The sequence below is a fragment of the Cryptomeria japonica genome, chromosome 10 (genome assembly GCF_030272615.1).
Source record: "Cryptomeria japonica chromosome 10, Sugi_1.0, whole genome shotgun sequence".
NCBI lineage: Eukaryota > Viridiplantae > Streptophyta > Pinopsida > Cupressales > Cupressaceae > Cryptomeria > Cryptomeria japonica.
In genome coordinates, this window is record NC_081414.1 from 42568375 (window position 1) to 42581180 (window position 12806).

Consider the following 12806-nt stretch of genomic DNA (forward strand, 5'->3'; position numbering starts at 1 on the left):
CTTCTTTCTATCAAAAATATAGTTTTCTCTTATTAATTTGTTATTTTCTACCATACCATTGCCACACTATATGCTACAAGGCCCATATTGTGAGTAAATGAGTTGAATACTTAATACCTTAATTGTTTAGCACAGTTGCTTCAAAAATGAATTAAATTAAGCTAAACATTCATAACTTCCGATGAAAGCAGATGGAGTACATTTCATTTTGACAAAAAAAATCTTGAAGTAAAAAGAATCTGCTGACAAAAAATGTTGTACATCTTTAAACACATCTTTGTAATGGAAGACTAGATTGAAAATATCTAGCATCATCTTTAAAAGCCCATTGTGCAAAAAAAAAATCAGTGAAGAACATTTCAATTTCTAAAAAAATTCTTAAAAATTAGAAAGTTCAGATTAGAATTGATTGAGTCCATGTGGTAACCAATACTAAGTAACTAACTACTTCATCAGTTGCTAATGACCATGTAAGGGTCTAATTTATGATCTGAAAATTAATCACTTTAAAAAATTGCACTAAAGGCTAAGGGCCTAAAGCACTACCTGCCATCATAAACAAATGAATATGTGCCATCTTGCAATATATAATCCAAATTTGGTTCCGCCGACATGATCTGTAGTTTAAAAGGGTCGTTACTAAATTGTCCACTCTAAGAGCAAAGAAAACATTAAAAATCATTACACATACCGCAGTTATCAAGGGCTTGAAAGCCTGTTCCGTTATATAGGCAAGAGTTGTACCACTATCTATAATTGTGCCTTGCTTGTCAGTAGTTTCAAACACCTTTGGGTCAATTCCCAAATCTGCAGCATCAATATCTATTCTTTTCAAATTAACATTGTAATGAGACCTGCAAAAGAAGAGGCAGTTCAAGCCCAAGAAATGTGAAGAATCAAACAAACTATGGTTTCCCAACCTTTTTCTCTATCTTTTTTCTCTTTTGAAAAAATGTGTCTTGTATTAGATCTATATAACAATACCTTTGAGTAATAAATGGTTTGTAATGACTAAATCAGTTTTGTCTCCCAGCATAAGAGAATCTATATTCAAATTATATTAATGTCCAAAAGATCTAAATAGTTCAATGGGAGTGGGGTGCATCTACAAGAATGCCAATAACATATTCTCAAGAGACGTCATCCAAAAAAATGTCTAAGAAAAATACAAAGTTGTAGCCAAATGTGTGAAAAGGAAAGATCCTAACTTCCCCATTCCCACAAGTAGGAACCATAATACACCCAACAATTGTTCATTTGAAAATATCTTCTAGAGAATAGCAAAGACTGGGGACCCTAATCCTCACTAGTACCGAAAAGAGCTCTTACTAATGGGCAAAGACAAAGCAATCTTAGAAGCCATCAGCGAACAATTACTTTTTAAAATAAGAAAATATACCTCAAAACTAGTACCCTAGAATGGAATCATTTTAACCAGTTTGCACACTTCTTTGTAACCTGAACATTGCTAAACATAAATTGGTTATTGAGTGGTGTGGATTGGAGGACAGCGGTAACTGGGTCTACATTGACATCATGGTTATCAACAGTAGCTGTAGGTTGTTTCAAGCGACTACAAAGAAAGCATAATGATGTCCATAAATGAACAAAATTCGTAGCAGCAAGTGAGAAGTCGTCACAACTGAGCTCCAACATCCAAAAGAAATAGACTCTACATGCTAAAAGCTGGAAGCACAACAAGAAAAAATTCTAACTAAATGTGGGAGTGAACCCAAAACAACTCTAAACATGTCAGTATATACAATAGCAAGCATTACAACATTACAAGCCATGTGAAAAGAGGTGTTACCAAAGATGATGAAGCTAAAGGAGTCCCTGTTTGGAGACAAAAAGTTGACCCCTATCTGCATCTGAATGCAATGAGAAAAAGATGTCAACCACCAAGAACACGGCAACCTAAGAATAAGTCAGTCTAGGACTGGATGAGCATTGGGGGCACAAGAAATGACTCTTAGAGACACTCCTAGCATCCACATACCATTTATCCTCCAGAAGTAGGGAGGAAGCTGGTAATGCGTACCTGTATAGATCTCCTATAGATGCTAAGTATCCACCCCTCTATCCCAAAGAACAATGCACCCAACGTATCTAGAGTGAGAAAAGCAGGATGTGCATGCCATGTGAAAAAGGTAATCACCACTACCTATCTAGGGAAAAGAAAAGGAGGATGTTGATACCACATCCAAAAATATATCACCTCTATCAATAACAAAGGTAGTAAAAAGGAAAGGAATGGAGATGCACATGAAAGAGGTACGATGGCATGCATCAATTCAAACCAAATTGATTAATTATTTTAATGAATGTCTCCATTAACAATTTCAAGGCTTTTGTAGTGGTGACGGAAGAAAACTGGTTTTTGTAATCATTGAAATACCAGGGATGGAAAGATGACAATCCAATTTGGCTTGTGAAAGAGAAAGAAAGATCAAGGTAAACATGGATGTGTTGTATCACAGACTTGGAACATTTCTTATAATAAATATCAATTTGATTGATACATTAGTAATGAGTGAAGGGGCGACTCCCAAATTTCCACTTCTGTTTGCAACTCTTGTGAGATAAATGTTGTATGAGAAGTACAGAGGTTGTCCAAGGGGGGTGGTATAAATGTTCAAGACAGCCTAATGAAAGGACAGATAACTTTACTGCAAAAATGATCTACAAGTGGAAGGATGTATAGATAGCATGAAGGAGGGGCATGGTCACTAAAGCAGAAGACAGCATATTGATATTGGAGATATGTTACGGTAGACAGCTATTGATTTGCATGAGGAAAGACAAGCTAGTCAAAAATAGTGTACAAACATGATATGGGATTGGCACATCATGACAGCCAGTTCATGAAGACAACCTATGGAGTGCAATTGGCCACAATAACCAAAAATAATTGGTGGCTGCTAAGCTTGGGTAAGAAAATGTGGTTTGTTATGCCTACCAATCCCAAGAAAAGAGACACGTTGCACATTTAGAGGCTAAATATAGAAATCATGATTATAGCATCAAATCCTTGCAACAGCAAAGAACTACAAACCAATGAATACAAAATGGTCAGTGTTTGTATCAATAATGGAGGCTCATATAACTGCCACCAACACACTGGATTCTCTTGCACCAAAGTCTCCCTATCTATCTTTGTCAAATGCATGTAACCCTTTGTTTTCATAAATCCAGTTCACTCATGTTGAACCTAAGTGTCTTCCTCTTTGTACATCTTAATTGACTTCACGAAGCCCCTCTTTGCTTATGCTGGACCAATGTGGCTTCCTCTAATTTGAAGAGAGGATTTCTCCACACACTGTTCCAGTTTAAGTTGTCCTACAAAGGACAAATTAAAAGCTAATTTTTTCGCACCTACCATGGGGTATGAGTTGCTGAAACTGAAAGTTATCATTTCATGACAAATGACCATCCAAGCTCCTCAAGCTCTTGTTTTGCACCCTAATCTATATCGGTTTGAATTAGAACAAGAAGACATCTTGGATAGTCTAAGGTGCTCTGCATTCAACCCAAAGAAAAATTCTGCACATTGGAGAGCAACAGCTGCCATGCTAGAAAAGAAGAAAGAAAAGCTAACTTTGCAGCGGGGAGACTGATTGTACCTCCTCCTTCCTAGAATTAAAGAAATATGGCATTATAAAGTTTACACAAGGTCCTGAAAGAAAGCAGACCCTTATGAATCTGCTTTTCATGCTTTTTAACAATCAGCCTTAAGAGGAGAATCACTTCCATCCACCCCGATCTCATTGGATAAGGAACATCTCAATCATACAATGGTTGATCACGGCAATAACTACAATATAGGCATTCCACCTCTTCCCTTACCATGGGATAATAATATTGGTTCTCTCACATTTCAGGCTAATCATTATTTTCCTCAAGGATCCAACAAGGGATTTCCCAAATTCCATGGTGACATCACTTCAGGCTAATCATTATTTTCCTCAAGGATCCAACAAGGGATTTCCCAAATTCCATGGTGACATCACTCAACAAAACAAACAAATAACCCAGCAAATTGTTTGAATGGTCTAACATAAGTATAAGTGAGGTGATTGTAGAAAGAAACATGGTTGAATAAATGACAGAAGACAACAATCCTAAAGGGAACACTGTTACAGCTATTAAAGAAAATGTCATAATTTCAATTTCAAAACCATTCCAATGCACTATAATTATGATGATTTGGAATGAATACGCATGAGCAGAGGCAAAGAGAGATACACACACATTAGATCTCTTGCTGGTAAGAACAGTCTAACAAGAGGTAAATTTTTGAAGAAGGATTGGAAACCTTATTCCAATATAAGGAAGAACAGAGGGCCAAAGTTAAGGTATTAAATGAAGACTGTGAAATCCACTTGATCATTATCTAAGTCATGGCAGAATAGATTGAAAAAAACGAAAATCAGTTATGTTAAAAAATTCACCTCAGGCTCATAAATTTTATGCTCCTCTTCGAAGAACTTCACCATACGTAACAACTAAGAGAAAAAATTAGATAAAAAATAAAGCTACTTGTTTTCAATGCAGATAACTCAAACTTTTCAGCAAAGCATTCAAGACCATATCCCAAGCATTCTTTTGGAAACCAAGTATTTAGATATACAACAATAAACAGTGTCAATATGATACGTCCAATGGCTTAAATCATCTAAATTTAGACAAAAAAGAAGCATTAGTTCTTACTGATTGGGAATTAGTGGAGTAGTTGGCACATCATTTTCTACATCTCCAATAGCCAGGATGCCACCTCCTTTGTCTCCATCTAAACAATGAGCAAAAACCTTGCGGACTTTACCTGCTGAAGCTAGCTGTGAGAGAATAGATGTATTGGCTTGTCCAAAACCAAGAATACCATCCAATGCTTGGTCACTCTGTAACAAATCACCTGACTGTTGAGAACCGCACCTGTATTGAGTAGAAATACATTGATATCAATGGTTCCATAAATTTAGAACACATAACCTACAAAAGAAGCACTTTAGACAAGATGCAACAAAAACACATAAGAAATAAATCCTCTTGGATTTGGAGGGAAATGAAAAAAAGAAACTAAGCTAAATCTTTTTTTCTCTGAACTGGTGCTTGTACACTATGTTTTTTATCATGCTATCTCTTTTCTTATAATTTTCAACATTTTCTAATTTTCTCTCTAATATATAAAACAGAATTCATTTATGCCAACCATAGGTTTGTCCTCGTCAGTTTTGAGTTGAGAATATTGCCTCCTTTGACCCCAATGGATCTCTAAGGTCTATAATATGGAGTTAGACATGAAAGACTATTACAGTATTACATCTTCAGGTGTCCACTTTACAAGGAAAAGGAAGGTAGTTATCAGTGCCTTCAGAGATTCACAAGCATCTATAGCAACTCTGAAAAGTTTTAACAGGAATTGAGGGGGAGTTTATCTGAATATAGCATTGCATTGAAGGATACAGCTTACAACATGTTGATCTTGTGACTTCTTTCTTTCAGCTCAGAGGATGTTTGGACTGCAAGTAGTCTAATGACCAGACTTCTCATTGTAAACCATTCAAATCATAGATCACCCAAACAATCTACCTCAGGAGTTTGAACTATTTATTTGTTTTCAAACTCCGTTGAAGTGAAGAATGATGCTTATGAATTGTGATGGCTTGTTGTCATTCCTCTTTTCTCTAATAGGATTCTTAACCTTCTCATGTATTTCTATAGAATTTACAAAGTTTATAAGATCCTATGTTTGAACCATACCATACATTTAAAAACATTTATTGAAGTTGTGCTAGCACTTCCCTATCATTGTTAGCTTTGCAAAGAAATAAAAATTCCATTAACTGCTTCTATTTTATTAACAATCAATTAAAAAACCATTTCAAAGGCATGAATCTAAGAAGTTTTAGAAATTAGTAGAGATGCTTATTCATGAAGGAAAGGATTTAGTTTAGACAAAGAGACTAAAACAAGATGAGCTGGCACTCCCCTATTATTGTTAGTTTATAAAAGAGATAATAATATTAATACCCACTTCTTTGTTATTAATGAGCACACAAAAAATCATTTCGATGAGCATGAAATTGTAGAAATTTTGCAAATTAGTAAAGATACTATTTATGAAGAAAAATATTTATTTTAGACGAAGAAACTAACCCAAACATGACACTTGCATTTTCTGTTCTCATTTGGGAATTTCCAACTAATTCATTGTACTGCAATGTATCCTTCACAAAATATCCAGAAGTTGAACTTCCATCCCCATACTGCACACCATATGGACACCGATCGCTTTGCTTACAACTGTCAAGGTTGTCAACCTGATTTACTAAGTTACAAAATGGTTGACCACAAGTAACAACAGTACCGGAGTTATCTGGATTATAAATTGTTAATCGCACCTGCAAGGAAGCAAAGCAAAACAAAAGTAAAAAAATATATGTTATTCAAATACCGGAAATTGTATTGGAGATAAATTTATTTCAATCTATAATCGATGCAACAGGCAGAAATTTAGGAGTAAAATTTCTTTTAAAATAATTCACCAAAAAAATTATTCTCAATGTCGAGGAATAATAACAAAAAATGACATCAAGTGCTTGAGAAGCTTCAGTTCACAAAGAAAAATGTAATATGGTTCCACCAAATCTACAAACTAGATGTCTCTAAAACCCATAGTGGCATGAACTTCCACAACTATTTGTTCCAAATGGCAACATCAAATCAAAATTTGGTGTATATAAAGCATTTTGTAAAGTGCCATGAATCCAAAGTGCCCTCACGAGTGTCAAGATACTCTAGTTGAGAGAAAAGGATTTTCCCACTAGAGCTAACAGTTTTACAGGAGTGAATAGTTGGATAATTTTAGGAAGAGATTGCACGGAAACATTATATTTACAAAGGGAAAGCACGGCAATCTAAAAGTGTAAATGGAATTCAATTACAATGGTTTAGAACAGAAAAAACATAGCAAATTAAAAGACACTAAAATATTCATTAAAAAAAAAGAAAAAAAGAAGTGCAATTGTTTATAGGCAAACACCCATGCCAAGTTTGAAAAGTGAAATTCAATTACAAAGGTTTAAAATGGGAAAAACCAAGCAAACTAAAAGATACTCAAATACACATAAAAACACAGAAAAAAGAAATGCAAATGTTTATAGGTAGAAACCCACAGCCAAGTGGTTTTTTCAGTTACATGCATGTTTTTAATCGGATTTTTGCCAGTTTGACCTGGTTTTGACTGGTTTATTGAAAAAGCCACGAAACCTGGGTCATAATGGCACAGTACAGGGAGCAGATACGTTTTAAACACAGAGAGCTGCATAATTCACGTTTTCTGTTAGAGACTCAATATTAGCGAGAAACAGGCTTTTCTCCCTACTATGACATGCAATATATTAAGTACCAACCTGTACCATGGGTTGCACTCATGTTCACTTGCTGACCCATTAGCAAAATAGAGAAAGATGCATTTCATCAAATTCCACATAACATTTCACAATGGGCTCTCCCAAAGCGTGTGCTTACAAGTGGATAACTGTGTATGATTTGTAAGGACATAAGTGTACTGAAAGCAATGATGACTAGCCATGGTCCTAGAACTTACATAGCAACTAAATTGCAGGTTGCCTCAAGGCAAAAAGAAGCATAAAAATATGATCAAGGTGAAACAATTTCACACAAGTAAAACAACAATAATCTTATAAACAAAATCAATTTACTTGATATTTTAATGTTTCCTTGCTCAATAAGACATTTACAAATTTGCAATCCCAGAGGCATGCCATATATCAATTGGCATGCTGCTGAACCACCTAACAACATGAGAACTGTGACCATTACACCACAAACCTTCCAAAGAAAATCCATTCCTAAGGCCAGCATCAGTTGCAATCCTACCACTTTAAGAATGTGTATGGCTCACATATAGTTCAAGCCCTTCATCAAAACACTGGGAAAATAAATATTTCCCTTAAATGCATTTAAAACCTTTTGGACTTTTTGAGCAGCTATATTTGCATAAGAAGCATGCCAAGATTAATAACTGCAATTCTAAAATCTATTTTTAGCTGGTCCGTTTATTATCAACTCCAAGGTAGATATTACTGTTTTAACAGCAACCCAAGAGGGACTCTGGTTAATAGTAATAGTATCACAAACAAAAAGGTGCTTTGCCCTTTGCCTCAGAGTAGAAATCACTTTTAGATTCAGATATCAGCCTCAACATGCAACTTCTAGGAATGATAAATTAATCAAATCTTTGACCTCTTTAATCGATTGCAGATGTGACCCAGATGACAGTTCTGCACTGAAATTTAAGAATTTCCCCCCAAAAAAACATAATTTTCTTATTTTCAGGTACCTTCTAAGCAGAATTGCTTCTGGAAGACGGTAGCTCCCTTTACAATCCTCAAAACTTGTATCATAACCTAAGCTTTCCAGCACATATCTAAGCTTTGAATACTGAGCTACAATCCAGGAGCTATGACCCCAAGAAGTGGTACCACCAAAAGAACACTATACCTACAGTTGAATTCAGCTTCCAAGATAGTCGTCCTTATCTGACAGATTGCTTTTGCTTCCAAGAGGGATGCATGTCACTCATCAGTTCTCAAAGGAAAACCTTCCATTCACTACACAGTTTATGCATTGTATAACAATGACAGGTGTAGATTCAAATGAAGAACTCTGAGTTCAAGGCATAAACTCTCCCATAGCAACTGTCCTCATTTACAATAAAATTTTCTATTATGTAGCAAGTTTCATTTCAATCAATTTTTGTTTAAAATATTGCTTCCACATATAGCACATCTAGATTTAGATAATTTAGTGTGTATGTTAGTGAGCTGGGGTCCAACATTCACACGTGACCACCAAGGCACTAAGTCCTCTTACTATCACATCAAGAAGATGATGTCAGCTACCAACCAGCAGAGAGGATCAGATACTCTGCCTGTTCACAGTGCACACTGCAAGGGCAGGGAACCATAACCAATTTTTCTCTTTACATTTGGCGGATCATCAACCATGGGTGACAAGGGACACAATGAGAAGTACACTGTTTAATCATACACTCTTGAGGAATTTTTCCACAAGACGTCATCAGATTTTGTATTGACCTTTTCATAGTGATTGATGAGGATGTTGTCCATGCTTCTGCTCCAAACTCTGACTCAAGGTGGAGTCCAAATCTTCATTGCCCACTTCTATAGGATCTACTAGGGGCTACCTTGGCAAGAAACCAACTTGTATAAGGTTAAACTCTTCGGGTTCTACCTCATTGTTAGGTTCTTTTGCTTCATGTGTCTAGTTTTTAGATACCTCAGTTTTAGTTGTGCTTATTTTAAGCATTCCTCCTTGCTAATGTAATTTGGTATGCTTTTGGAGTCTGATTGATCTGGTTTAGTCATTTGTGGCCACCAATATAACTTTTTCCTATCCAAGATGCACTTTGACATAATTTTTTAAACTTTTTATTTAATGAATGCTATCCTTCACAACTTAAAGAAAACAAATATTTCAACTTGCATTTGATATTTAATGCCACCTACTTTGTCCTAAGCACCAAATAATTTAGAGATGGTTTGCGAAGAGTGAAGACTATATGTTCAACTTGGCAAAGCAGGATTGTCTGGTATTAAATAAGTAATTACTAGATCCATCTCATTCCTCACAAAAATATGCAGACCCTTGGGCCCAAAATCATGGAGAGTCTAACTGTTCTACCATCTGGTTGCTTTTTACCTTAGAAACTGAGTTACTTTGTGAGACCATGCATTTTGGAATAGATGAGATCTTTAAATAATATTTTCAATGCTAACAAGTTGAAAACAAAACAAAGGACTAAGTTACAGGCACGTCTGCTTACCCCAAGTCCACTTGACTTTGGGCATTTTGCGCAAGGAGTGCAACTAACCCACAAGATATCACTTCCTGTATCCACTTGAACAAAATACTGCTTGGCTGGAACCCCTAATCCTATTTGAGCATAATACAGCCTGCATCCAAAACATTTATGAACAAATCAAAGGCAAATAACAAGTAATATTAACAAATTAAAATTATTCATAACACATTTAGAAATAAAAAATATCATCAGTTACGATTATGTGATAAGTGTGAATGTGAATCACTAAGCTAATTAGAATTCATTTTAGGTTGTTGAAGTAATTTCACCAGATTGAGATCATGATGCGCAATTGCCATTACCCCATCATCAGTCACACAATCATAACATCTTAACACATGCGAAAAATAACATTTCAATCACAAAGTTACCTTTATGGTAATGTAAAGCAGGTAAGCGTTAGTGAAAGGGCCAACAACCATTTTAGTCATTTTACATATTTAAGCAGCATTTGTGAGCAAGCCAACAATGATGAAAAATGATCCTATGTGATTTGAAATTGTGAATATCATTTGGCAAATTTCTCTACTAGTCAGAAAATCACTCCATTTTCAAACAGAAGCTGAAATGATAAATTGAGCATGCCAAAAAAACATATTTTTGCAATGTGACGCATATAAGTTGAAGTTTTGTGAGAAGGACAAGAACCATTTTTAACATACCATCGACTTAACTATAGAATTGAACTTTCAAAACAAAGATGAGTTAAAAATGGTATAAAATTTATTTCTATCCAAATTTTCTATTAAATTGGATAAATTTTCAACCCAATTTGAAACAGAAATTGAAATATTAGAAAGTCAACCGTAATTTTTTTTCCTAGAGAAGAACTTCGAGTTGGCCAATCAGTTTTGACAGGAGGTTTTTAAAAAGTTGGGAATAAGTGTAAATACCAATTATCAACTTATAATAGTGATTAAATTGGTCCGTCAGCTAAAAATCATGATGACAACTGATTGACAATCGTCCCTGTTCTACTTGTCCAGAAAATGCTCCACCTACAGAAGTAATGAAATGATAATTTTCTACTAGCAAAATAACAACATCGAACATCAAAAGCATGTGACTGTCGAGTTTTAGTAAGAAGCCCAACGTCTGTTTTACCTTTTTTAAGCATTTCACAGAGTTGCCAATAAAATTAACAACTGCAGAAAAGTAATTGCACCATATTCACATCTTCTGTAGTTTGACACCAAAATGCCTCCGGAGCACTTAGTCGTTTTAACAGTTTAAAAACAAATTAAAAACTGTGAAATCTTCAGAAAATAGAAATAAACTTCAGACTCATAGAGATGAAATCTAAATTAAAAGAAGATAGATGATAAATTGTTGCCGATTAAAAGCACATTTATAAATTCTTAGAAAACAATAAAAATTCAAAATTCACAGAACTAAATTTTAGATTGATAAAACATGGGCAATAGCAATTGAAAAATAATTGCAGATGATAAAATATTTAGAAAGTAAGTATAAATCCAAATTTCACAAAGCTAAATTTTAAATTAGAAAACATGGGGGGCTAAATGTAGTTATAGACGGATAAAATACAAAATTATGTTATTAATAAAAATACATATAAATTCTAAATTCAGTAAATAAATTTCAAAGAAATGGGCAATAAATGTTCTTGTACAAAATGAGTAATTATGAAATTTTATACAATAAATACAAAAGTCAAATGAAATACGGGAAGTAAATACACATAACTAGGTCAAATGCAAATTATGAAATTTCTACAAATAAGCATAAACTTCCTACATTTAACTTTACTTTTGAAAACAAAAAAACATAACATACACACCCTGCAATATTGGGATTCGCAGAGCCACCAATTGGAATGTCGACGTTTGACAGAATTCTGCTATGGCGCCTGGAATCATGCTCCCTGAAATCCTTAATTCTGTCAGAAGAATTCCATTTGTGGGCGAACTTATGATGTAAATTCAAAACACCGACGCCGTGAACCCCATCCAAACCCAGCAGAAACGTCAACGCTGCAACCGCGATAACTAAAACACGGGCCCTGCTGCTGCAACCGTTAAGCCCAGATCTCACCATTATCCAACAATTGAATGAACTTTTGCGGATTTAGTAATCCTGTGCCCTATTGAAGAGCCCAAAAACTACTAAACAAAAACTTGCAGAATTAACAGAGCTTTTGCGGATTTAGTAATCATGTGCCCACATAATCAGCCCGAAAAAACACTAAACACAAACTCCTTGTTTAAACTGCCACATTATTCAAAGTCGCGACTTTTAAGCATTCAAACCATTCATCTTCCTTACACTCCCTCCTTGACATTCATCCCCGAAGGACCCGCTTCCCCTTATTTCAGCTGAAAACAAATAAAAAATGAATAAATAAAACTATGAATATATAAAACCCCGATCTTGCAAGCCAATTTCAAAAGCCGGCTGATCTCGATACGTGATCTTTCACTTTCGTAAGGTGGGTCACATAGACGGGGAAATTCACAGGAGTCTGGTAGATCAATTTCTCTACTCTTCGAAATATTTACAGTCCCTGGCCATCCCTTTCCTTCCCACGCAATTCAAGCACACTTTAAAACACGCTTTGTCAGTTAAAACTCTGATGCCGTAGATGTACACTCAATTAAAATCTACTCCATTATTAAACTCCTAAACATATATACAGTCACCGTATTCTGACTGCACATACGAGTATAATACGCTCTGCACACGGTTACCCCGCGGTTTGTTTTCCCATCCCACTATGGTGACGTGTGCGTTGAAGTGCGGAACCTACGCATCGATATGATGATGTGGTGCGCACGCAAGAAAAAAGTGAGCCCTACGCAACTCATGTTTCTTCCCTTTCCCTATCTTCAAAGTACCTAAAATTAGTTGAGCCCGTTATTTTTTTTTCCCTTCTAAA

At 35.3% G+C, this 12806-nt stretch overlaps 1 protein-coding gene across 1 annotated transcript in view; it reads right to left on the reverse strand.

Moving 5' to 3' along the window:
• LOC131048815 (aspartic proteinase 36) overlaps positions 1-12569 on the reverse strand; it is a 112193-nt gene extending 99624 nt beyond the window's left edge. The window contains exons 1-6 of the mRNA XM_057982888.2: positions 11712-12569; positions 9872-10001; positions 6157-6401; positions 4711-4932; positions 692-854; positions 547-617 (exon numbers count right to left, since the gene is read on the reverse strand). Of these exons, the coding sequence (XP_057838871.1) occupies positions 547-617; positions 692-854; positions 4711-4932; positions 6157-6401; positions 9872-10001; positions 11712-11968 (1088 nt within the window). The 5' untranslated portion in view covers positions 11969-12569. The remainder of the gene's footprint in view (positions 1-546; positions 618-691; positions 855-4710; positions 4933-6156; positions 6402-9871; positions 10002-11711) is intronic.
• Between the last annotated feature and the right edge of the window lie 237 nt (positions 12570-12806).